Below are 25,502 nucleotides of genomic sequence, written 5' to 3'. Positions count from 1 at the left end.
GGGGGGGGGGGGGGGGGGGGGGGGGGGGGGGAAGTGAGGTGAATGGGATCGCGTCATACAGGGTCTTGTGGACAGCTCCTCAGGTCTCTTTGTGGTAGGACAAGGTCACTAGAGGCAGAGACCCAGAGAGACGGGGACAGAATTTACTCTCATTGAGCCGGGCGTTCTTGGAGGGTCCTGAGGAGAGGAATAGATGTGTGCCATCTTGGGTTATAACAGAGTCTCTCTGCTGCTGAGTTGGGCAGGGGCAGAAGGACAGGATATTATAGGCATTTATTTCTTCTGCAGCCCCATGAGACCTACTCGTTAAAATCTCCTCTAGAGGGGCGCCTGGATGGCTCAGTTGGTTACTCATCTGACTCTTGATTTTGCCCAGGTCATGATCTCAGGGTCGTGAGATGGAGCCCTCCATCGGGCTCCATGCTCAGTGGGGAGTCGGCTTGAGATTCTCTCCCTCTCCCTCTGCCCCTCCCCTATTTGCATGTGCATGCATGCACACATTCTCTCTCTCTTTCTCTTAGATAAATAAGGGGCACCTGGATGGCTCAGGGTTAAGTGTGTGACTCTTGATTTTGGCTCAGGTCATGATTTCAGGGTTGTGAGATCAAACCCTAGGTTGGGCTCTGTGCTGGGCATGGAGCCTGCTTGAGATTCTCTCCCTCTCCCTTTTCTCTGCCAACCTCTCCCCCTCTCTCTCTGAAAAAAAGAAAGAAGGAAAGAAAGAAAGTATCAGTGTTGGCTTACCAATTATAACAAAGTACCACACTAAAGCAAGATGTTAATAAGAGGGGAAACGGGGTGGGGTAAAGACGGTATACATGGGAACTCTCTGTACTTTTCTCTCATTTTCTGTAAACCCAAAACTGCTTTCAAATCGTTTTCAGATGCCTGGGTGGCTCAGTCAGTTAAGTGTCTGCCTTTGGCTCAGGTCATGGTCCCAGGGTCCTGAGATGGAGTCCCACATTGGGCTCTTTGCTCAGTGGGGAGCCTGCTCCCTCTGCCTGCCGTTCCCCCTGCTTTTTTTTTCCCCCCCCTTGAAAAAAAAAAAAAAAAAAAGAAGCCTATTAGTTAAAAAAAATCATAAGCAACTAAAATAGAAAAGAAAATATAAGTCAAGTAATAAATCCCCCATATTTGGTTATTTTTGTTTTCCTTCTTGCGGAAAGAGATGGAAACAACCCAGGGTGAGACTGTAAACCTATAGAACAAAGTGGGGAGAGCTGACATCTTAACAATATTATATTTTCCAATCCATGAACATAGTGTATTTCTCTGGAGATACAAATGTTGGCAGTTTCTCAGCAGTGTTTTGTAGTTGTCAGTAAAGGTGTTAAATCTTTTATCAAATTTATCCCTAAGTATTTTCTGGTTTTTGTGGTATGGTAAATGAAGTTATTTTTAAATTTCATGTTCCAATGTCTTGCCTCTATACTATAAAATACCATTAATTTTGTGTATTAACCTTGTATCCTGTGAACTTGCTAAATTCATTTATTCATTCTAGAATTTCTATTTTTAAAAAAGATTTTATTTATTTATTTGACAGAGAGAGCGTACACTCACGCACAAGCAGGGGGAGCGGCAGAGGGAGAGGGAGAAGCAGGCTTCCCGCTGAGCAGGGAGCCCGACAAGGGGCTCGATCCCAAGACCCTGGGATCATGACCTGAGCTATAGGCAGATGCTTAACCAACTGAGCCACCCAGGTGCCCCTATTCTATTCTTTTTTATTGTTTTATTTCTATACCAAGATTCCTTCTTATTCAGTAGAAACATTTTCTTTTAGGTTCTTGAGCGTAGTTTTAACAGCTATTTTTTACATCTTTTTGTGTGTGTGTGTGTGTCTTATTCCAGTATATGGGTCATTTTGGTGTTGGTCTCAGGTAACTGCTGGTCTCATTTAACTGCCTTTTCTATTAAGAATGGGTCATATTTTCCTATTTGTTTTTTTTTAATTTTGAGTAATGTTAGAGTGTATCCTGGATACACTGTAAAAACTCTGGAGTCCATTATGTTCCTCTGAAGAGCATCAATTACTTTTTTCCTGAGCAGCCCTTTAACTTGGTAAACTCCAACTGTAATCTCTGTAAAACTCTCCTATAAAATTTGTACCTCAAATTTCAGTTCACATTTTTTAGGCTTAGCCGGGCTTTTTGGAGTGTACCACATGCAGGTGTGGTTCGGGGGTCAGCTAGATATTTGAGCAGAGTTTATATAAAAATATTTGGAGTGCCCCCACCCTGGATCTCTTTTCCAGATTTATACCTTAATTTCCTGTTGCTCTGGTGCTTCAAGCCAGGAAGACTGGATTTTCCCCTGGTGTTTTAGTTTTAGCTGCCCCTCCCAGCACGTACTAGAACCTGCCCCCGTCCCCGCCTTTTTTAAAACAGGCTCCGCCCAGCGGGGAACCTGATGCCCCCCCGCCCTTTTTTAAACAGGTTCCACGCCCAGCGGGGAAGCTGATGTCCCGCTAGATCTCAAGACCCTGAGATCATGGCCTGAGCTGAAATGAAGAGTCTGACGCTCAACCACTGAACCACCCAAGCGACCCCTTTCTTTTCTATCAAGTGTCAATTTCCTTCCAGTTTCTGGCTCCTTTTTTCACTTTCCAGTGCCTTTATGTAATTGTTTTCTGTTTTGTGCAGAGTTTATAATTGTTTTCTGCGATAGGGTTGGAATTTGCATCCATGGGTGTCTGAATCCAAGCTTATAATTATGGTAATATACTGCCCCCTAGTGGCTAGAGGTGGAGACCTGGTTTATGAAAGCGTAGGATAAATTTGTAGATCTCTGGGGGCTGCATGTTTGAAAACATTTCGAATTTTAATTTTTTTCTCTTTTCATATTTTCATTAAATTCTTTTTTTTAAAGATTTTATTTATTTATTTGAGAGAGAGAGAATGAGAGACAGAGAGCATGAGAGGGAAGAGGGCAGAGGGAGAAGCAGACCCTCTGCTGAGCAGGGAGCCTGATGCGGGACTCGATCCCGGGACTCCAGGATCATGACCTGAGCCGAAGGCAGTCGCTTAACCAACTGAGCCACCCAGTCGCCCAAATTTTCATTAAATTCTAGTTAAAAACATTTTTTAGGGGCGCCTGGGTGGCTCAGTCGTTAAGCATCTGCCTTCGGCTCAGGTCATGATCCCAGGGTCCTGGGATCGAGTCCCGCATCGGGCTCCCTGCTCCTTGGGAGCCCGCTTCTCCCTCTGCTTCTCTCTCTCTCTCTGTCTCTCATGAATAAATAAATAAAATCTTTAAAAAAAAATCTTTTAAAAAAACCATTTTTTAAATTCAAAATAATCAACAAATTACTTGTACAGAACAGCTTATGACAGAAAGCTGTCCAACACCTTTTCCACCTTAGTGCCTCTCCCCAGGGTTTGTTTTTTTTTTTCTTGGTCTTTTGCACATTTTGTTTATTTTTAAGTTTTGGCGATATACTCATAGGATACAAAATTCTAAATGTACAAGATGTTATGTGCTAAACACGAGTCTTTCTTCCACCAAGTTCGCCTCCTCACAGGCAGCCTGTATTTCTTTCCCGGGAGAAATTTAAATAGATTTAGGCAAATATGTACAAACTGTTTTTCTTTTTAATAGAAAGGATAGCAGATGACTAACAATATTTTTTTTATCTTTCTTGTTTCACATAACAATTTTTTGAATCAGAATGCTCCGATTTTTAACTTTCATAATTTATTTTCTTACTGAGATAATAAAGAATATATATTTAAACGTATTTATTTAAGTAATCTCTACACCCAACATGGGACTCAAACTCACGACCCCGAGATCAAGAGTCTCATGCTCTTCCGACTGAGCCAGCCAGGGGCCCCAAGAATATATTCTGAAGACTATTTCAATTCAGTCCATAAAGATTTAACTAGTTTTCCACTGACGAACATGGAGGTTGTTTCCAGTCTTTTCTAAACAGTGTTGCATGGAAGGGTCTAGCATATCTATAATTTTCCATGAGTTTAATTGCAGATAAGTTCCTAGAAGTGGAATTTATGAATTTGGTAGATGTTGCCAAATTGCCAAGCACATCTCTTTGTTATTGCTGTGAATTTCAGTAAGTTTTTATGGGGGCATAACATACGTAATGTACACAACTCAAGTGTTTGGTGAAATGAATTTTTTTTTTTTAAAGATTTTATTTATTTATTCATGAGAGACAGAGAGAGAGAGAGAAGCAGAGGGAGAAGCGGGCTCCCAAGGAGCAGGGAGCCCGATGCGGGACTCGATCCCAGGACCCTGGGATCATGACCTGAGCCGAAGGCAGACGCTTAACCGTCTGAGCCACCCAGGCGCCCCGAAATGAATTTTTATAAATGGCGCATATGCACTTGTAGCTAGTATTCAGGTCAGAAACAGAATACTATCTATCAGTCCCTAGCAGGACCCAGACATGGCCTCCCCAAAGATAACCACTATCCTGATTTCAAACAGCACAGTTTTGCTTATTTACTATAGAGAAGTGGAATCATGCTGCATGGACTCATGTACTGGGCAGATGATTCCTTCCTTTTCACTCCACTGTGCGTGGCCCACAATTCATCTGTTATACTGTTGACAGGCTTTTCCATCATTCCCAGCTACAGGTATTACAAACAGAGCTGCTGTGAACTAACTTACTTTCTTCCTCCCTCCCTTCCTTCCTTTTGGAAAACGCAGCTAGCAAGCCCAGGCTTTTATTTTATTTTATTTTTTAAGATTTTATTTATTTGACGGAGAGAGAGAGCACATACAAGCAGGGGGAGTGGTAGGCAGAGGGAGAAGCAGTCTCCCAGCTGAGCAGAGAGCCTGACATGGGACTCGAGCCCAGGACCCTGGGATCATGACCTAAGCCGAAGGCGACTGAGCCACCCAGGTGCCCCACCCCCTTACTTTTAACGATTTTTATCTTTAAGTAATCTCTACACCCAACGTGGGGCTCGAACTCACGAGATCAAGAGTCACATGTTCTTCTGACTAGGCCAGCCAGGCGCCCCATACTGTGAACCTGTGAACATTCTAGTTATTGTTTTCTTGAGCGCGGTCGGGTGTGTGTGTCAGTGGAGTGAGATTGTGAGGCCAGGGAGTTGGCATATCTTTAGTTTTGACTAGATATTGTCAAATTACTGCTCCAGTTTCCGTATCTACCAGCGTGGTAAAAAAAGTTCCCTTTTCTCCGAAGGATCTTCTGAACTGTTTCTGCTTTTAGTTCTTTCTACGGTGACCCCCACACCTCTAGATCAGTGTGGTCTAAATCCACATGCTTTTGAGAGCCAGCCTGGGAGAAGCAACTAGATGGGGTCTCGATGATGTCAGATCTTTTTTTCCTTTCTTTCTTTCTTTTCTTTTCTTTCTTTCTTTTCCTTTTTTTTAGATTTTATTTGACAGAGAGAGCGCACAAGCAGGGGGGGCAGCAGAGGGAGAGGGAGAAGCAGGCTCCCCACTGAGCAGTGAGCCCGATATGGGGCTGGATCCCAGAACCCTGAGATCATGACCTGAGCCAAAGGCAGATGCTTAACCATCTGAGCCACCCAGGCACCCCAGATCTCCTGATTTAAAAAAAAACTGGGGGGGGGTTGCGCCTGGGTAGTTGGGTCAGTTGAGCGTAAAACTCTTGGTTTTGGCTCAGGTCGTGATCTCAGGGTCCTGAGACAGAGCCCCATGACCCAGCTCCATGCTGGGTGTGGAGACTGAGATTTTCTTCTCTGTCTGTCTCCTTCTGCCCTTCCCCCCTCCTCTTGAGTGTGCACGCTTTCTCTCTCAAAAAAAAAAAAAAAGAAAAAGAAAAAAACTGAAATGCAACTGACATACTATAAAATGAACCCTTTAAAGTGTAATATTCAGTGATTGACAAGGTTGTGCATCCATCACTACTAATCCTAGAACATTTTCATTCCCCGCACCCCATAGTAAACCAGGACTCTTAGTCCTGGTTTAGTCACTCCCCATTCCCTTGGCAATCACTCATTTACTTCCTGTCTCTATGGATTTGCCTATCTGTACATTTTATATAGTAGGGATCATACAGTAGGTGACCTTTTGTGTCTGGCTTTTCACTGTTTTTCAAAGTTCATCCACATCGTAGCAGGTATCAGTACTTCATTTTTATGGCTGAATAATATTCCACTGTGTGAACATGCCAGGTTCTGTTTGTCCATTCATCACTTGATGGACATTTGTGTTTTTTCTACTCTTTGGCTAATGTGATTAGTGCCTTCATGTAAGTTTTTGCATGGACAGGTTTTCAGTGTTCTTGGGTATATTCCTAGGAGTGGAATCACTAGGTGGATTTTTAAAAAAGATTTATGTTTGAGGGGTGCCTGCCTGTGGCTCAGGTCATGATCCCAGGGTCCTGGGATGGAGCCCTGAGTCAGCTCCTTGCTCAGCGGGGAGTCTGCTTCTCCCTCTGTCCCTCCCCTCTGCTTGTGCTCTCTTTCTCTCTCTGATCTCTCTCTCAAATAAATAAAATCTTAAAAAAAAAAGATTTATTTGAGAGAGGTGAGGGAGGGGCAGAGGGAGAGAGAGAGAGAGAGAATCTCAAGCCGACTCCCCATCACCCACCACACAAGGAGCCCAGTGAGGGACTCGATCCCATGACCCTGAGATTATGACCTGAACCAAAATCAAGAGTTGGATGCTCAATCGACTGAGCTACCCAGGCGCCCCACTAAGTTCATTTATTATTTTATTTCATTTTTTAAAAATTTTATCTACTTATTTGACACAGAGAGAGGGAACATAAGCAGGGGGAGTGGCAGAAGGAGAAGCAGGCTTACTTCTAGTTCTGTTGCCCCTCCCCCAAAGTCTCTTGCTCTCCCCTCCTTCCTAGGCCATCCCTTCCTCTCCCTTGCCCACCAAGGATTTGCTCCCTGTCTATGTAGTTTTCTCTTTCCAGAATAAATCTCCCTATTTAAAAACCTTAAGAATTGCAGGGGCGCCTGGGTGGCTCAGTTGGTTAAGCGTCTGACTCTTGATTTCGACTCAGGTCATGATCTCAGGGTTGTGAGATCGAGCCCTGCATGGTGCCCTGAGTTGGAGCTTAAGATTCTCCCTCTTCCTCTGCTTTTACCTCCCTGCCACCCATCTCTCCCTCTCAAAAAAAAAAAAAAAATTTTCAGTTTTCTTTTTTTTTTTAAGATTTTATTTTATTTGAGAGAGAAAGAGATCATAAGTAGGCAGAGCAGAGGGAGAGGGAGAAACAGGCTCCCCCGCTGAGCAGGGAGCCCGATGCGGGGCTCGACCCCAGGACCCTGGGATCATGACTTGAGCCGAAGGCAGACACCCAACCGACTGAGCCACTCAGGTGCCCCAGAATTTCAGTTTTCTATGTGCCCTCCGTGAGCCAGTTGAGGCTGGAGCCCCTGTAGGAACACCCCACTGGAGGTATGCCCTGCCTCCCTTTTCTTTTTATTTATTTATTTATTTATTTGAGAGAGAGAATGAGAGAGAGAGAGAGAGAGCACAAGAGGGGGAGAGCGGCAGAGGGAGAAGCAGACTCCCCGCTGAGCAGGGAGCCCGACACGGGACTCGATCCCGGGACTCCAGGATCACGACCTGAGCTGAAGGCAGTCGCTCAACCAACTGAGCCACCCAGGCGCCCCTGCCTCCCCTTTCTTGCTCTCAACTTTACACCAGTGTCTACAGAACCTCTGCTGAGAAAAGGCAACCTTTTTTTTCCACTTCCTTCTCTCCCTTCTGCCGCTGTAGCTGAAGCTGTGGTCAGACTCTTGCTTTCTCTCCTTGTTGCCTTCAAAACCTCAAAGGAAACTACTTTCTTGGAGCAAGGACCTTGACACGCACCCCATCGCATCCCCACAAAGGGTGTCTCGAAGGGCCTGTGAATCAGTGGGATTTGGATTCCTTGTGGAAACAAAGGTGCAAGATTGGGAATCCTTGAAGCTTTTATTTGGGGTGGGGGGTCGCCTGAACACACATGAGCAAGACTGGAGTCCTTGAGGGGGCTGAGAGAGAACTGGAAGGACCCAGGGGTGGTTGTGGGCTCTTGAGAAAGAGGCCGAGGACTGGGGGCATTATTTAGGGACCAAGGAAGGGGGTGACCTAGAACACTCTAGGTAGAAAGGATTGGGTGGGAGTTTAAGGGGGAGAGGTTTTTTTTTTTTTTTTTAAATAATCGTAGGGGACTTTATTTGAGAGAGAGATAGCAACAGAGATAGTGAGAGAGAGTAGGAGCAGGGAGGAGAGGGAGAAGCAGGTTCCCCACTGAGCAGTGAGCCCAATGTGGCACTTGATCCCAGGACCCTGGGATCATGACCTGAGCTAAAGGCAGACACCCAACCGATTGAGCCACCCAGGCGTCGGGGGGAGAGGTCTTTGGGGTGACAGTGTGGGAATACCTGGGGGAGGAAGGGCAGGGCTGGTGGTGGGGAGGTCTCTGGAGGTGGCTGACTTCTAAGTGAACTTGGCTTCTGCTACAGCTTTGAGCAGTGTGACTTTGGGCAAGTGTGTTTTCTCAGACTCAGTAGGCTGTTCTGTGAAATGGGTACAAGCATCCCTCTCCCAGGACTCAAGAGAACCATAGATTGATAGGCCCAGACGTCAAGGGCTCCTTGAATGGCAGCTGCAACCAGTTTCCAGGGATTGGGGTCCCAAGAGTAGGGTGTGAGGGCTCTTAGGGACAAAGAGAAGGTTCTAGAAGCATTTAGGGCAGCAAATTCTGGGTGTGGGGGGCTCCCCAGGGTGCAAGGGCGACACCACCCACCTCCTGCTACAACCTTCCTCTGCAGCCGGATGTACCAGGGGCTTCAGCAAAGGGCAGTGAAGGATACTTCCTGGTCCTTTGAATCGGGTTTGGGCATCAGATGACACCTTTTACTTTTACAGAAGTGAAAAGGTAGAGCTTGTTCACCCAACAGAACGGTATGTGCACTGAGAGGTCATGCTGGTTGAAAACACTCGTGTGTGTACTATGTGGAGAAAGATCTGGAAGGACAGAACCTAGGTATCGCTCAGGGAGGCGATCCTTGGAATGTTAAGGCTTGATCTTTGTGATCTTTGCTTGACCCTATGCTCTGCCTCGCACACGGCCCAGGGTTGCTGTTGTGAGTCAATGGTCATTAAGAACAAAGCTCCGAGAGCCCCCCTGTGCTCCTAGCCAGGCCTACTGCAGGCAGGCCCGCCAGGCCCCAGGCTCTGCGGCCTCCTCGCCCCTGCAGGCTCTGCTCCTCACCCCTGCCAGGTCCTGTGCCCCCGGCAGCCTATGCAAGCCTCTGGAGGAGGGCTTTCTTGTTGGTCTTGGCTTTCTGCCGTCAAGTGTCAGAGGGAAGGGCTCCTGACTGCCTTCTCTAGACTGGGAGCCTGCTGCTCGCGCTCACAGCATTTGGCTTCCTTTGGCTGTCTTACCACACTTTACTTTGAGAGACACCTTCCAGAACGTCTCACGGGCTTCGAATGCGGCGTAACTCAAAAAGATGCGAGGGGGCTTCTCGGCCGCAGCAGGCACACGCTGGAGGGCTGCCTGGGGGGCCCCAGGGCTCCAGCGCAGCCAAGGAAGGCACCACAAGGCCAATGAGTCCAAGCCCGTTTATTTGGTCTCCCGTGCACTCAGGCCTGCATCACCGGCCTCGACTTCTCAGCCTGCAGCTTCACTCCGGAGCCCGCGAAGCCTGTGCCGCCCTGGGGAGGTGGGGGGACAAGGCCAAGGTGAGGGCAGGTCGGGCTGCAGGAGCGGTGGGGGGAGTCCTAAACCCGGTAAGGTGACGCAGGACCCCGGGGCAGGCTGGCCTCCCGGGAGGGGCGGGGTCCCGGGGGGGGGGCGGAGGGGAAGGAGAGGGGGCGGGGCCTTGTAGAGCGCGGCCGGGGAGGTGGGTCGCCGCTTACCCGCTGCAGCACGATGATGTCGCGGTCCGTCAGCTTCTCCCCGTTCACGGGGTCTACCATGTCTTTCCGAATCAGCTTCTCCACGCACTCCAGGGTGACCACGGCCCCACTACGGTGAGCGTGAGGGTCGGGGGCACCGATCAGAGGCCCCGCCCCGACGAGGGAGGGCCACCCTCGAGCCCCGCCCCGTCCCGCCCGGCAGGTCCCGGGATCCTCCCCCTGGCGACTCGCGTGACTCACGAGGGCCGCAGCACGGCGCAAGGCGTGGCGTTGCTCAGGCTGTCGCGGGTCACAGCGCACACGTAGCGTTCACTGCGAGTGATGAGCCCCACGCGGTCCACGGAGCTGTCGAGCGGCGTGAAGCGCACGGGGGTCAGGTCCGACATGCGCAGTGGCTTCCCGGACATAGGGCAGGTCACGGTGCGCGACTGCGCGCGACAGAAGGGAGGCAGGGTCAACAGGCGGGTCTGGGGCCAGGTGTAGGGAGGATGGGGGGGGTCCCAGGCAGGGAAGGGGGTTGCTCAGGTGCTGGGGATGCTCACAGGCTTCTCCAGCTTGGTGGCCTTGGCCTCGGGGGTCAGGGATGGGATCCAGAAGCTGGGCAGCGCTTTGTCCTTGTCCTTGCCTGTGGGGCCTGCACTGGACCCAGGTCGGGCATCATCTACAAGGGGAAATGGGTTCGGATGCCACACCCGGGGAAGCACCCAGCCCCGCGGGACCCCCACTCACTTGCAAGTCGGCTCCCCCTCACCTGGGCTGTTCTCCGAGGCAGCCTTGGGCGTGAAGGGGTTGAGGGGCCGGCTCACGATGGCTGCCTCCTTCTCTAGGAAGCCCCGCACCTGGTCCTGGGCCGCAGCCCGCTGCAGCTCTCTCTGCTCCTCACGCCGGGCACCCCGCTGCTTCTCATAGGCCTGTGGACAGCCAGAAAGGAGTGGACTATGCATCTCCCTGTGGGTTGTGAGTCTGAGGGTGGCTCTTCCCATTTCACAGGTGGGTAAACTGAGGCCTACAAAGGGCACAATCCTGGCACTGTTCCTAGAGGCTGGGGACTCCCAGGGTGTGAACCTTTAATATGCTGTGATCTATGGTGTGGCTCTGCTACCCTTGCTTGTCCCTTCCCCTACTGCAGGGCAGGTCGCTGGTTTGGGATTCAGTGGCTTCTCTGTTCCTGGGCAGCAGAGTGGTCAGCAGCTTGGCAGGAGACAGATGGCCAGACTTAAACCTTGCCTCTGTCACTAATGAGCTCTGTGGCTTCCAGTAAGTGCTGTGACTTCTCCTGGTCTCAGTTTCTTCGTCTGTAAATCGGGCTAACAACCACGACCTACCTCGCAGGCTCTCTGGGTTATGCAGGATGAGTTTTGGAAACGCTTAAAACCTTGCCTGGCACATAGCAAGCGCTCCATAAATGCACCTGTGGGCCATGTTATATTTTACAGTGTACGTACGGTAGACCCTGTCCGGCCCTGGAGGCGAGTTCCAGGAGAGTAAGAAGCAATTGACATTCACAGAGCCTTGACTGTGCGGGCTGTGTGGGTGTGCGCGTGTGCGGACGCAGGGACACGGTGCTGAGCTGAGACTGCCCTGAGTCCCCCAGCTGAGGGAGGAGAACACTGAGGGTGACTGGTGCTCAGGACGGCCTCTGGCATGGTCACCGTGAGGAGGGAGCACCCAGGCAGCCACTAGACCATGCAGGGGGTCATGGGCGCAGGGGAAGCCCCTCGCTCAAGAAAGAAGGCTCATCAAGAATCTAGCCCATCGCCTTTCTGGAGCTCTGTGAAGCCTGGCCAGAAAAGCAGGGAGGCAGGCCAGCTGCGCCTCACACACGGTAATAAATGGGGTCCCTCCTATCCATGAAAATAGTTCACCCATGGAAGGTGGGCGTGGCTCCAAGTAAAGGCCTTGAGAAATCTGACCTGTGGGCATCTACCGCATGCCCTGCGGGTGCCCTCTGATTTGACTCCGTTGGCCCATTTTGGAGCCACTGAAACGGAGGCCCAGAGAGATGAGGTGACATCAGTTAATTCAACAAGTATTCATGGAAAACCTAGGGCCAGGGGGCGGGCAAGAGGTTTGTTCCCTGCCTCTGGGGCCTGCTGTCTGGCGGGGGAAGTGGGCACATGTTGGCCACATGCAGAATCACACCCATGACAAGTGTCAAGAGAAGAGGTGGCAAGGGCAGACCCTAGGGGCCCTGGACTAGGAGGAGGTCAGAGGAGGCAACACCTGGGCTGATATCTGGAGGAGAAGGATTTAACCACAAATGGGAGGGGATGGTGCACCAGGCAACAGGAACAGCCCGGGCAAAGGCTCAGAGGGAAAAGGAACTCAGAAAGGAAGCCCAGACTGGCTCTGCTTGTGAGCTTGTGAGCTCACACCCTGCCCCTGCCCCCTCCCCCACCCCCGTCACCTTCATCTGCCGGGCGATCTCCTTCTTCTGGTGCAAAATGTACTCCAGAATTGCCTCCCGCTCATACAGGTAGCCATCCGGGCTGTAAGGACAGGACAGGGTGAGAAGTGTCAGCTCCCTGCCCTGGGCACCCACTAAAGCCTCTTACAGGGAGCAGGTCACTCAGTGCTCAGTGCACCCTGAGGTGGACCAGACCATTTCCATTTTCCAGGCTTTATAATCTGCTCTGACATGCGTGGGGGCGGGGCTCAGAATCTTGTGCTGTAGAGGGTTAACTCAGCGGGCCTGGGTGATCCGATCCCTGCACCTTCCAAACAAAGGACTGGCCCTTGACCAGCTCCCAGGAGGGAACCTTGGAGCCCCTGGAATGTGCTGCTTGATAAAAGTGTCTTAGTTCACCTGGGGCAGGGGTGGGAGGTGGAGGTGGGGGCTTGGCCGTGTGGTATCAGACCTCCAGAGGGGCTGGAGACCAAGGTCAGCCCCACAGAGGTCAGCCATGCCTCCAGGACCAGCCTCCAATAAAATCCCCGGACACCGGGGCCTCAGGTGGGCTTCCCCGCTGGGCAGCACTCTCGCCTCTTGTCACACCTTGTTGCTGTCCCTGGGACTCTGTCAGGAGAGGATGATTAGAGGCTCGCTCCTCGTCCCTCCCGGGCTCTGCCCCACATGTTTTCCCCCTTGCTGACTTAATCTCCCTCTTCCTACTGTCACAAGCTGTCACTGACTAGAACTACCTCCCCGAGTTCTGTGAGTTCTTCTCATGAACCCCTGAACCTGAACGTGGCCTCAGGGACCCTAGATGGGGCTGGTCATGCGGGGAAAGACCCACCCGGCCGTCACTATCTCTGTAACACAGACCCACACACCGAGCCCATATTCAGTCACTAGACTAAGCACCTTGTACCCACGATCTCCCTGAAGCCTCTGCCAGGCCGTGAGGCAGGTAACAGTGAGCGTCCGCACATGAGCTGTTATTATGCGCCAGGCAATGTTCCAAGGGCCCTACCCTCTATTACAAATGTATTCTTTTCCACACCCCGTGGAACACGTTAGGATCACGCCCATGTCTTGGATGAGCACACTGAGGCTCTGAGAGGTGGAGGGGCTTGCCCAGGGCGCCCCAGCTGTGCAGGCAGCCAGACCCACACACGCGGCCCCCTCCCTGCAGCTCCCCGGCTCACGTGACGACAGGGTCATGGCAGGGCTGCAGAGAGAGGCAGCAGCAATCGAAGTCCTTGACGGCATCGCGGCTCAGGCGAATGTTCTGGGTCCCGTAGCCCGAGGCCGCTGGGGACAGAGACAGACAGAGGGATGGAGGGCCAGGAGATGTGCCCCTTACCGAACCCCAAGAGAAAAGCACAGAGAGAACTTGGAGGCGGGCTGGGGAGGGGGGACACTCTGAGAAACAGGCAGTCAAGAGCTTGGGCTGTGTGTCTGTGTGTGTCTGTGTTGGGGGCAGGAGCATGACCCACAGGAAGGTGTCCATCCAGAGGGTAAGTGACAGACAGGCCCTGTCACTGAGGTAGCTGGGTAGAGAGGCTCACGGCTGACTTCCCTCCGTCCCTCTGGCTCTATGACCAAACTCAAGGGCCTGTATCTCCCTGGGCCTCAGTTCTGCCGCGACAACAGCGATTCCTTCCTCAGTGGGTGGCTGGGAGTCTTAGATGAGGTCACATACAGAAGTGCCCATCACTGGGGTGGGGGAGGGGTGCGGGATCACGCGGGCTGTTCCTCATAAGGTCATGACCATCAGTCGGGGGTGGGGAGAGAGACATGGCCAGAAGGCACAACCAGAGGGGCAGAGGGGGGATGGTGACTTCAAGAGACATTTGTCCCCCTGCCAAACCCAATACCTGTGTCCTTCTTCTTCTCGTGGTAGGTGTAGACAGCTCCTGCCGTGCAGTTCTTGCCATGCCGTGTCATCCTGAGGGAAGGAGGGGATAGTCACAGGGCTGTGGTGGAGGGAGTCCATAGGGAGGACGGGGCCCTCAGAGCTGATCTGACCCTGCCCCCGCCAGATGGGAAAACTGGGGGTGGGTCAGGGGAGGACATTACTATTTTTTTAAACAAACTGCTGAAGGGGCAGCAGAGTAAGACTTACGGGCTGTTTCTTCTCTGATCTGCATTTTATTTAATTATTTTTAACGATTTTATTTAATTATTTGATAGAGAGAGTGTGCGCACGAGTGGGGGTAGGAGCAGAGGGAGAGGCGGGCTCCCTGTCTGATGTGGGACTCGATCCCAGGACCCTGAGATCATGACCTGAGCCGAAAGCAGGCGTGTAACTGACTGAGCCAACCAGGCGTCCCAAGGGGAGGACAGTCTTACACACGTGAAGTGCTTACGAAGATATCTATACACTCCAAAAAGGAAGATGGCATTTTACCGTGAAAAAGACCTACACTTTGCTTGTAGAAGCAGGCATCGGAAGGGGTGCACGTTGTAAGTTACTCTGAGGGGGTAGAGGGAGGGTGATTTGAAATCCAAAAAAGTTCTAGCAGCAGATGAGAATGGGTGCAGCTCCTTACACACAGCGGGGAGGTGAGGGGCCTGGAGATGCTCTGTTTGGGGTGTGCGTGTGTGCTTTGTGGATGCCTACAGGCTCACACAACTGAGTGCAGTACTCTTTCTCCTGGGTGGGTGAGATCATCTGTAAGCAAAGGCGAAATCTGCATTCTGCTCGAATTGTTGCCTAACCTTACCCATTACACTGGAATAAATTCATATCTTCAAAACAAGCATCCTAGCAGAGCTAGGTACACGGAACTCTGGCAAATCAACAAGAAAAAAAACAGCTACCCCAGCAGGAAAAGGAGCAGAAGACATGAACAAGGGGCAATTTACGGAAGAAGCAGCTCAAAGACTAATGCGCGTGTGGGGAGACACTCAATTCTCCTCAGATGGAAACGACAGTGAGATAGCACTTGACAGGGGCACCTGGGTGGCTCAGTTGGTTAGGCGACTGCCTTCGGCTCAGGTCATGATCCTGGAGTCCCGGGATCGAGTCCCGCATCGGGCTCCCTGCTCAGCGGGGAGGCTGCTTCTCCCTGTGACCCTCCCCGCTCTCATGTGTGTGCTCTCTCAAATAAATAAATAAATCTTAAAAAAAAAAAAAAAGATAGCACTTGACACCGATCATCAGGCTGGCGGGAGAAACTCTGAAAGCTGGGTAAGACCAGGACTTGGTGAGGACGTGCGGTTGGTCACAGGACCCTTAGGCATTGCAGCGGGGAGAATGGACAGGGCCAGCCTCCCAGAATTCAGGCTGGCGGAACTTTAGCAAAGTAAGCGCAGGCAACTCTGCACTTGGGTGATGTGCCCCAAAGACATCCTCAGAGACATCCGTAAGGGAGCATATCCACGGATGTCCACAGCGGTGTTATTTACACCGGAGGGGAGTCAGAGGCAACAGGATGTTCCTCCCTGGGAGAATGGGTGCTGACAGCCCATCCTCGAGACTACCCAGCTGTTAAAATGCAACCCATTGGATGTGTGCAAGGCATCATGGGTGGATGTTAATGCAATACTGGGTATAAAAAATAAGGGAAACAACAGTAAGAAATGAAACAGGATCGCTGCCAATCTACACATGCCTACGATGGTACTTTTTTTTTTTAAGATTTTATTTATTTATTTGACAGAGAGAGAGAGAACGAGAGAGCACAAGCCGGGGGAGGTGCAGAAGCAGAGGGAGAAGCAGACTCCCAGCTGAGTAGGGAGTCTGATGTGGGGCTTGATCCCAGGACCCTGGGATCATGACCTGAGCCCAAGGCAGATGCTTAACTGACTGAACCACCCAGGCGCCCCAAGATGGTACAGATTATTGTATTTTATTTTAAGATCTTATTTATTTATTTGACAGAGAGAGAGACAGCGAGAGCAGGAACACAAGCAGGGGGAGTGGGAGAGGGAGAAGCAGGCTTCGCACTGAGCAGGGAGCCAGACGTGGGGCTCAATCCCAGGACCCTGGGATCATGACCTGAGCCGAAGGCAGATGTTTAACGACTGAGCCACCCAGGCGCCCCAAGACGGTACATTTTAAAGAAGACCATACAAACAAGAGGGTACGCACTGTGCGTACGGGGTGGGGACCGACCAGGGGCTGGAGATACAGGAGGGGGCTATAGGTTATAGGGATCAAGGATTGGGCAAGATGACCTTCAGCCTGGCCTTGAGCCCAGGGTTGGCCATTTCCTTTCTCTGAGCCTTGGCTTAATTTGGCAAAAAGTGGGGATAACCATGGGATCTAGTTGACAGGACTGGACTGCCGTGAGAAGTGCATGAGTCCTGCTCAGAGCCTGGCACACAGGGGGTGTTCGGGAAATATTCTCTCCAGCTCTCTGGCTGCAAGAAAGGTCCAGAAGGCTGGCGTGGGGGTGGGGGCACAACCAAGGGCTCCCCAAATGCAAAAAGAGCACCTCTGTCTTTATACCCCTCTTCTGGTCGCCTTCCGAAATTTGTCTTTCACATCCAGACCTTGAACTGCAAACCTCTCTCTGAGCCGTGGATCTCGCTCTCCCCCTACTGGCGTCTTCCCTCAGAAACCAATTTCTGGTCTTCGGTATATTGACATAGAATAGAGGCACAGACCTTAAGGATGCAGCTTGATGCATTTTGACAAATATACCCTCATGACCACCACCCCAGTGGAGACACAGAACATTTCACCCCAGCGGCGGTCACCACTGCTTGCAGGAGCTAACCTTGGTGAAACACCCCAACATGACCCACGGAACCTCCTCCGACTTTCCCTCACCCTCCGAGGTTTTGGGCAAATGTCCAGCACCTGCTGTCTCCCCCCAGCTCACCTGCTACCAGCCCCTCCCCTGGGCCCTCTGGCTTCCGCCCCAGCCCCCCCCCAACTGCCACTCACGGAGGTCACGCTGACCTCCTCCTGGACAAATTCTCCACTCTATTCTTAGTTGTCAACTGCCTTGACCCTCTGCGGTACTTGGCACCGGGCTGCTTGTCCTGTGGCCAACAACAGGGGTTTCTACACTCTTTGGCTTCATGGCCGGGGACATTTTCTCTCCAAGAGTGAGAGGAGCTGCTACGGAGGGAGCATCTTTTTTTTTTTTTTTTTACTTGGCCAGACAATAATGGCAACAGCCCCCCACCCCATGCCAACTTTGCACCCCCATCTCATAGATCGTCCAACCTCAACCACTTTCTGAAGTCTATCCCATCACCATCTCCATTTGGCACATGGGCAAACAGATGCTTCGAAGCGAAGCCACTGCCCAGGGCAGTGGTTCTCAAAGTCAGGTCCAGGAGGGCGCCTGGGTGGCTCAGTTGGTTAAGCGACTGCCTTCGGCTCAGGTCATGATCCCAGAGTCCCGGGATCGAGTCCCGCATCGGGCTCCCTGCTCAGCAAGGAGCCTGCTTCTCCCTCTGACCCTCCCCCCCCCATGAACTCTCTCTCTCGCTCTCTCAAATAAATAAATCAATCTTAAAAAAAAAGTCAGGTCCGGGTTCCCTAAGATGCTTTCAGGGTGTCCACAAACTATTTCCGTATTTATACTAAAATGTGTCTGCCTTTGTTACTCTTATTCTCTTATAAGGGTACAGTGGCATTTTCCGGAGACTGTGTGACACGTGAGGATGTCACTGCTCTGACCACTAACTGAATGTGTGCTTGTGCGTCCTTGGGTTTAAAAAATTTCAGGGGCGGGCGCCTGGGTGGCTCAGTTGGTTAAGCAATTGCCTTCGGCTCAGGTCATGATCCTGGAGTCCCGGGATCGAGTCCCGCATCAGGCTCCCTGCTCAGCAGGGAGTCTGCTTCTCCCTCTCCCGCTCCCCCCTCTTGTGCTCTCTCTCTCTCAAATAAATAAATAAAATCTTAAAAAAAAAAATTTCAGGGGCACCTGGCTGGCTCAGTTGGGGGGAGCATGTGACTCTTCATCTCAGGCTCATGAGTTCAAGCCCCATGTTGGGGGTGGAGTTTACTTAAAAGAAAAATCTGTTCATTATGCTAAGTGAAAGAAATCTGGCACAAAAGGCCATATATTGTAGGATCCCACGGATACGAAACGTCCAGAAGAGGCAAATCCATACAGACAGAAAGTGGATTGGTGGTTGCCACGGGCTGGGAGAAGGGGAAATGATGAGTAAACACTAACGGGTACAAGGTTTCTTTTGGGGTGATGAAAACGTTCTGGCATCAGTTAAGTGGTGATGATCGCACAAAATAGTGAATATACTACTTTAGATTTTTTTTTTTAAAGATTTTATTTATCTATTTGACAGAGACACAGCGAGAGAGGGAACACAAGCAGGGGGAGTGGGAGAGGGAGAAGCAGGCCTTCTGCAGAACAGGGAGCCCGACTCGGGGCTCAATCCCAGGACCCGGGGATCATGACCCGAGCCGAAGGCAGACGCTCAATGACTGAGCCACCCAGGCGACCCACTTTAGATTTTTTTTTAAAGATTTTTATTTTTAAGGAATCTCTACATCCACCGTGGGGCTCAGACCCACGACACCCAGATCGAGAGTTGCATGCTCCACCATCTGAGCCAGCCGGGCGCCCCGTGAATATACTACCTTAAATGGATGAATTTTGTGTTATGTGAATTATATCTCAACAGAAAAAAATTTTTAGCATCAGTTTTAATTTCTGATACAGCAAATATTGATAGGTAGAACTCACAAAAACGAAAGTTCTCGGGAGTCCTCAATGACTTTTAGGACACTGAGACCAAAGAGTTTAAGAACCACTGGCCAAGGGCTGAAGGGATGGCAGGTGGCAGGGCCAGGATTTCTCTGGAAGCTGAGCTTTTCACCCACCGTGCTGGATTGTCTCCTCATTAAGGCCCATTTCAAAATGGAAAATAAGACTACCACCATCTGCTGTCACTAGTGTTTCAGAGAGAAACTATCCAAAACCACAACCACTCATCATCATGGCCACTTTATAGGGGAGAAGACAGGCTCCCGGGATCCCCCCCCAGCTAGGAACCGACAGAGCCAGGATTCGAACCCAGGCAAGCAGGCTGTGGAGCCACCTTCTTGACCACGTGGCAACTGTCAGTCCTTCCAGGAAGGTCACCATCTGAGAATACAGGCCAACCCGTTCCCTTTCTGTACGAAGCCTTCAAACTCCAGAGTGCATTTTCCTTTTTCAGCCCACTTCACTTCAGACATGAAATTTTCTTTTTTTTAAAAGATTTTATTTATTTTTTAGAGAGCGAGCGAGAGAGAAACAGCATGAGAGGGGAGAGGGCCAGAGGGAGAAGCAGGCTCCCCGCCGAGCCGGGAGCCCGATGTGGGACTCGATCCCAGGACCCTGGGATCATGACCCGAGCCGAAGGCAGGCGCTCAACCATCTGAGCTACCCAGGTGCCCCAGACATGAAATTTTCACTGGAGATACTTGACCTGTATTTAGATTTTGTGATTTCCCACTGCAAAGGTACATCCACATACCCGCTTTGTGCTGAGCGTACTTAAAAGTTTTCCAATAACTCAATCAAGTGTTAGTGCTTAAATTTAAATTAATTAAAATGAGGGGCCCCTGGGTGGCTCAGGTGGTTGCGCGGCTGCCTTTGGCTCAGGTCACGATCTCATGGATCCCGGGATCGAGCCCCACGTCAGGCTTCCTGCTCGGCGGGGAGTCTGCTTCTCCCTCTAACCCTACCCCCTCTTGCGCGCTCTCTCTCACTCTCTCTCTCTCTCAAATAAATAAATAAAATCTTTAAAAAATAAAAAATAAAAAATAAAAAAGCACAACCAGAGGGACGCCTGGGTGGCTCAGTCGTTAAGTGTCTGCCTTCAGCTCAGGTCATGATCTCAGGGTCCTGGGATCAAGCCCCGCGTTGGGCTCCCTGCTCAGCGGGAAGCCTGCTTCTCCCTCTCACACTCCCCTTGCTTGTGTTTCCTCTCTCGCTGTCTCTCTCTGTGTCAGATAAATAAATAAAATCTTAAAAAAAAAAAAAAAAAGCATGACCAGAGCGCCTGGGTGGCTCAGTCATTAAGCGTCTGCCTTCGGCTCAGGTCATGATCTCAGGGTCCTGGGATCAAGCCCCACGTCGGGCTCCCTGCTCAGCGGGAAGCCTGCTTCTCCCCCACCCACTCCCCCTACTTGTGTTCTCTCTCTTGCTGTGTCTCTCTCTGTCAAATAAATAAATAAAATCTTAAAAAAAAATAAAAAAAATTAAAAAGCACGACCATGATACCACTGACCCACTAATGATTCCATAACATCATCTACTATCTGTTTGGTGTTCAAATCACTGATTCTCTCCCAGCTGTCTTTTTCTGCATCCTAAGCCAGTGGTTCTTAACCTTTTGATGGGGCCAGAGATCCCTTTGCGAACCTAGAGAATGCTACACACCCCTCTCCCGAAAATGGTGTGTGTCAGGCCATTCCAGGGCTACGGAGGCTTCTGTGTTAAAGGAAAACCAAGGGGCTAATTACACTCAAGGAAATCAAAGACAGAAATAGGACACAACATAAGCAGTACAGAGAGAGTTCCCTAAGGGCAAAAGTGAGCATCTGAGACTCTCTATTAAGAATGGCTGATGTTTAGGGGCGCCTGGGGGGCTCAGTCGGTTAAGCGTCTGCCTTGGGCTCAGGTCATGATCCCAGGGTCCTGGAATCAAGCTCCACATTGGGCGGCCTGCTCAGTGAGGAGTCTGCTTCTCCCTCTTTCACCTGCTCATGCTCTCTCTCTCTCAAATAAATAAAATCTTAAAAAAAAAAAAATGGCTGATGTTTAAACAAACAAACAAACAAGGCTGACATTTATTTAAGACGTTCGGTGAACCCAGCCCTTTTCTAAGCATTTTACACATATTAACTTCACTGAATCCCACAACCACACAAATGATTGCTACAAACAAGGAAACTGTCTCAGAGAAGGTGCTCATCCTGTAGCTACAGTATGATCCAGGCATCTGAGTCCGTGGCCTTGACCATCAGCCTGAGGCACTATGCCTGACTCTCAGTGTGGAGTGGGACAGCTAGTGCATGCCTCGTCCTTCCCCTGGAAATTCTGTCCCCTTTTTCCTTCTAGGCTTCATCAAGGAGACCCCTCCTGTGGAAAGCTTGTCTCTCCAGGCTGAATTAGGTGATCCCTGTGCTCTGAGTTACCTCCAATATAGCTGCTATCCCTCAGTATTTCCCTCTCCAGGCCAGGAGCCTCTGGAGGGATGGGCCTGGGAAGGACTCTAGTCTGGGTCCCAGCATTGCCTGGCACCTGGGCAGAGTTGGGGGGCTCAGACAGGTCATAATAGGATCAGTTAGCTGCTGCCGACTCTTGCTCTCAGGGTCGTGGGTTTGGGCTCTGTGCTGGGCATGAAGCCTACTTAAAAAAAAAAAAAAAGAGGGGCGCCTGGGTGGCTGAGTTGGTTAAGCGTCTGCCTTTGGTTCAGGTCATGATCCCAGGATCCCCTGCTCAGCGGGAAGCCTGCTTCTCCCTCTCCCATTCCCCCTGCTTGTGCTCGCTCTCTCTCTGTCAAATAAATAAATAAAAATCTTTTTAAAAAAATGTTAAAACCATTCTTAATTTGTAGGTTATACAAAAACAAGTGGGGGTTGCAAATCATATATCCAATAAGGGAACTGTATCTAGAATATACAAAAAAACCCTACAACGCAATAATAAAAAGACAAATAACTCAATTTAAAGATGGGCAAAAGGGGGGGCACCTGGCTGGCTCAGTTGGTGGAGCGTGTGACTCTTGATCTCGGGGTTGTGAGTTCGAGCCTCGTGTTGGGTGTGAGATTACTTAAAAATAAAATCTTTTTTAAAAATTATTTGTTGGGGCGCCTGGTGGCTCAGTCGTTAAGCATCTGCCTTCGGCTCAGGTCATGATCCCAGTGTCCTGGGATCGAGCCCCACATCGGGCTCCCTGCTCGGCGGGGAGCCTGTTTCTCCCTCTCCCTCTGCCTGTGGCTCCCCCTGCTTGTTCTCTCTCTGTGTGTCAAATAAATAAAATCTTAAAAAAAAAAAAGGGGGGTCAGAGAACCACAAGTGTGGAGAACCTGGAACCCTCAATGCACTGACAGTGGGAATGGAAGCTGGGGCAGCCACTTTGGAACAGTCTGGCGGTTCCTCAAAAGCTGAAACACAGAGTTACCGTTTGATGCAGCAATTCCACTCCCAACGGACATGAAACCATGTCCACACAAAAACTCTGGACACAAATATCCATAGTATCCAAGAGCCAAAAGGTGGAAACAACCCAAGTGTTCATCAACTGATGAATGGATGAACAAACTATGGTATATCTCAGACAAAGGAATAGTATTCAGCCATAAAAAGAATGAAGTACTGATACGTGCTACAGAATGGATTAACCTTGAAAACATTATGCTGAAAGAAGCCAGTCCAAAAAAAAAAAAAAATTCCATTTATGTGACATGTCCAGATTAGGTATATCCGTAGTGACAGGAAACAGAGTAGTGGATATTAGTGCTGAGGTGGAGGGGAGAGTGGGGAGTGACGGATAATGGGTCCTGGGTTTCTTTTTGGAGTGATGAAAATGTTCTAGAACTGACTGTGGTGATGGTTGCACAACTCTGTGTTTATACTAAAGACCACTGAGGGGCACCTGGCTGGCTTGTAGGTAGAGCATGCGATTCTTGATCTTGGGGTCATGAGTTCGAACCCCACGTCGGATGTGGAATCTACTTAACAAACAAACAAACAAACAAAAAAACACCAAAAAACCCCACTGAATTGTATACTTTATTTTCTTAAGATTTTATTTTTAAGTAATCTCTACACCCAAGGTGGGGCTGGAACTCATGACCCGGAGATCAAGAGTTGCACACTCCTCCAACTGAGCAGCCAGGCACCCCTGAACTGTAGACTTTAAATGGGTGAACTATATAAATAAATATAAATAAATCTGATTTCTGTAAAAAAAAAAAAAAAAAAAAGGAAGTCAGCAGATTTTGGGTTTGGCCTGTTGACCCCTGGCATGGAAAAATAAGTAAAATGAGGTTACAAGAAAACAAAAAGACAAATTCCTACCCAGAGGGGATGATCAACAGAATAAGTGATCCAGTTTCTTTCTTTCTTTTTTTTTTTTTTTTTTTTAAGATTTTTTATTTGTCAGATAGAGCGAGCACAAGCAGGGGAAGTGGCAGGCAGAGGGAGAAGCAGGTTTCCCGCTGAGCAAGGGGCCCCACGCGGGACTCGATCCCAGGACCCTGGGATCATGACCTGAGCTGAAAGCAGAAGCTTAACCGACTGAGCCACCCAGGCGTCCCTGATCCAGTTTCTTTCATAAATCAATTACGCCGGGGCGCCTGGGTGGCTCAGTTGGTTAAGCGACTGCCTTCGGCTCAGGTCATGATCCTGGAGTCCCTGGATTGAGTCCCTGGATCGAGTCCCGCATCGGGCTCCCTGCTCGGCAGGGAGTCTGCTTCTCCCTCTGACCCTCCCCACTCTCATGTGCTCTCTCTCATTCTCTCTCTCTCAAATAAATAAATAAAAATCTTTAAAAAATAAAAAAATAAATCAATTACGCCAAGAAGAATAAAGGGTGGGGTGGAGGGGACTATTCTAAATTAAGAGGAATTTAAGAGACATAACAGCAATGACTTGACTGGATTCTGATTCAAACAAATGAAACTTTTCTTTTAAAGGCATTTTTGACACAAGAAGATTTGGTTATTGACCAAGTAATAGGTAATATTCCAGAACTTCTGCTTTGGAAAGTGTGATGATGGTATTGCGGTCCTGTAAATGTCCCTTGTTTTTACAACATGCATCCTTAAAGCTTTAGGGATGATATGTCACGATGGGTAGGATTTGCCATATATGTATATATTTATGTATTTATACAAGATTTTATTTATTTGACAGAGAGAGACACAGTGAGAGAGGGAACACAAGCAGGGAGACTGGGAGAGGGAGAAGCAGGCCACCAGCCGAGCAGGGAGCCTGATGCGGGGCTCGATCCCAGGACCCTGGGATCATGACCTGAGCCGAAGGCAGACGCCTAACGACTGAGCCACCCAGGCGCCCCAAGTTTGACCATTTTCATAATAGAACATTAAAGTAAAACCCTTCGAGGCCCAAGTTCGCACCGACCCAACAGCACCGTGGGGATGAGAACCCAGGTCGGCCGGCGCCAGAACTCCACGGAGGACAAGGTCAAACCCCACACCAACTCGGAGAAGGAACGGGCTGTCAAAAAGGTGCAAAGGCGGCGGTGGGCGGCTGCACAATCTCCTCCGCCCTCCCCGCCACAGTCTGGGAAACTGAGGCAGGAAAGGGGGGTCCGTCTTCCTCAACTCCCACTCCTTAACCCCCCCCCCCCGCAAGAGTCCCAGTCTCTCCTCCCCCTGGGACTCCCGGTCCCTCGTCCTCTACCGTGAAATACCAACTCTTAGCGGAACTGGCGGATGGAGGCTGAGCTACCTCTAGGGGATGCTGGGAGATGTAGTTCAGCTTCAAACTTGGGGGCCTGGAGTGCTCTATTAATGATTGACAGGGAGTCGGGAATTCGAAATCCTGTCCCTGTCTCCCTCAGGACCCCAGGAGTCTAGCCCGCGGGAAGGCGATCGCAGCAACGTTATCCCGCCACCGCCTGGAACTCACCTTACAAACGACTCCTCGTTCCTTCGTTGTTTCTTCAACTGTGCCCCTACACCGGAAAGGAGGGCTGTTTTCCCTCTCCGCTTCGCCCACTTCCGCCCGGCAAAAAAGACGGGAAGTAGATCTGCCCCGAGTTGCCGAGATACCTCGTCGGACTTGGTAAGTCCTCCCTTTTTCTTTCCCTCCCTCCGGAAACGGGAGTAGCAACTTGAAGGTTCCGGTTAGTGCAACTGGCGTGAATATGGGGCGCGCTTAGTATACACTAGGCATTTCCCCGGGCGGGCGATTTCCTGCTTAGGCCCAGGCTTCGCGTTTCTCCAAGTCCGAATTTAAGGATTAGCCACTTCATCCAGAGATTGGGAAGCTCACTCCCCCAAGTCCATCAGTCACTGACTGCATGTTGAGAGACAATTGAGAAGGGACAGTTCCTCTGGCCCCAGCTTATAAGCAGAGCAATTGAGAAATCAGAAGTCAAAGTCCTTCAAATCACCTCAGGAAATAGGAATTGACCACAGCATCGTCCACCTATGCCCAGGGACCAAGGCATACATACATTTCCCGCCAGTTTTTAGCTGTCTAGCTATCTGGAGACCTAGACATTTATTTCCCTAGCTCACCCAGGGAAGGTTCCATCCCAGGGAGGCCAACAAGGGAAGAGGTACATATCCAATCCCCTAAGTGCCCCCACGGTGTCGGTGTCGGAGACCCTGGCTTCCCAG

General features: G+C 50.2%; 1 protein-coding gene across 1 annotated transcript; it reads right to left on the bottom strand.

The window, feature by feature from the left end:
- Positions 1-9,523: 9,523 nt before the first annotated feature.
- On the bottom strand, positions 9,524-24,897 carry LOC110572877 (nitric oxide synthase interacting protein). The gene is made up of 9 exons (XM_021681284.1): positions 24,787-24,897; positions 14,089-14,159; positions 13,417-13,522; positions 12,236-12,317; positions 10,580-10,739; positions 10,371-10,489; positions 10,069-10,256; positions 9,829-9,937; positions 9,524-9,624 (listed from the first exon to the last, which is right to left on the bottom strand). The coding sequence occupies exons 2-9, from the start codon at positions 14,156-14,158 to the stop codon at positions 9,553-9,555; spliced, it is 906 nt and encodes a 301-aa protein (XP_021536959.1). The 5' UTR covers position 14,159; positions 24,787-24,897; the 3' UTR covers positions 9,524-9,552.
- Positions 24,898-25,502: the final 605 nt, after the last annotated feature.

This window comes from Neomonachus schauinslandi, chromosome 16 (genome assembly GCF_002201575.2).
Source record: "Neomonachus schauinslandi chromosome 16, ASM220157v2, whole genome shotgun sequence".
In the NCBI taxonomy this organism is placed as follows: domain Eukaryota; kingdom Metazoa; phylum Chordata; class Mammalia; order Carnivora; family Phocidae; genus Neomonachus; species Neomonachus schauinslandi.
This window is presented reverse-complemented; position numbering and strand designations above follow the sequence as displayed.

What these genes read in the sequence shown, in the direction of transcription:
- LOC110572877 (XM_021681284.1), bottom strand. Translation starts at nt 14,158, where the DNA reads ATGACACGGCATGGCAAGAACTGCACGGCAGGAGCTGTCTACACCTAC. An exon ending in TGCCATGACCCTGTCGTCAC is followed by an intron (nt 12,318 to 13,416) that starts GTGAGCCGGGGA and finishes CTGTCCTTACAG; the next exon opens with CCCGGATGGCTACCTGTATG. An exon ending in ACATCATCGTGCTGCAGCGG is followed by an intron (nt 9,625 to 9,828) that starts GTAAGCGGCGAC and finishes CCACCTCCCCAG; the next exon opens with GGCGGCACAGGCTTCGCGGG.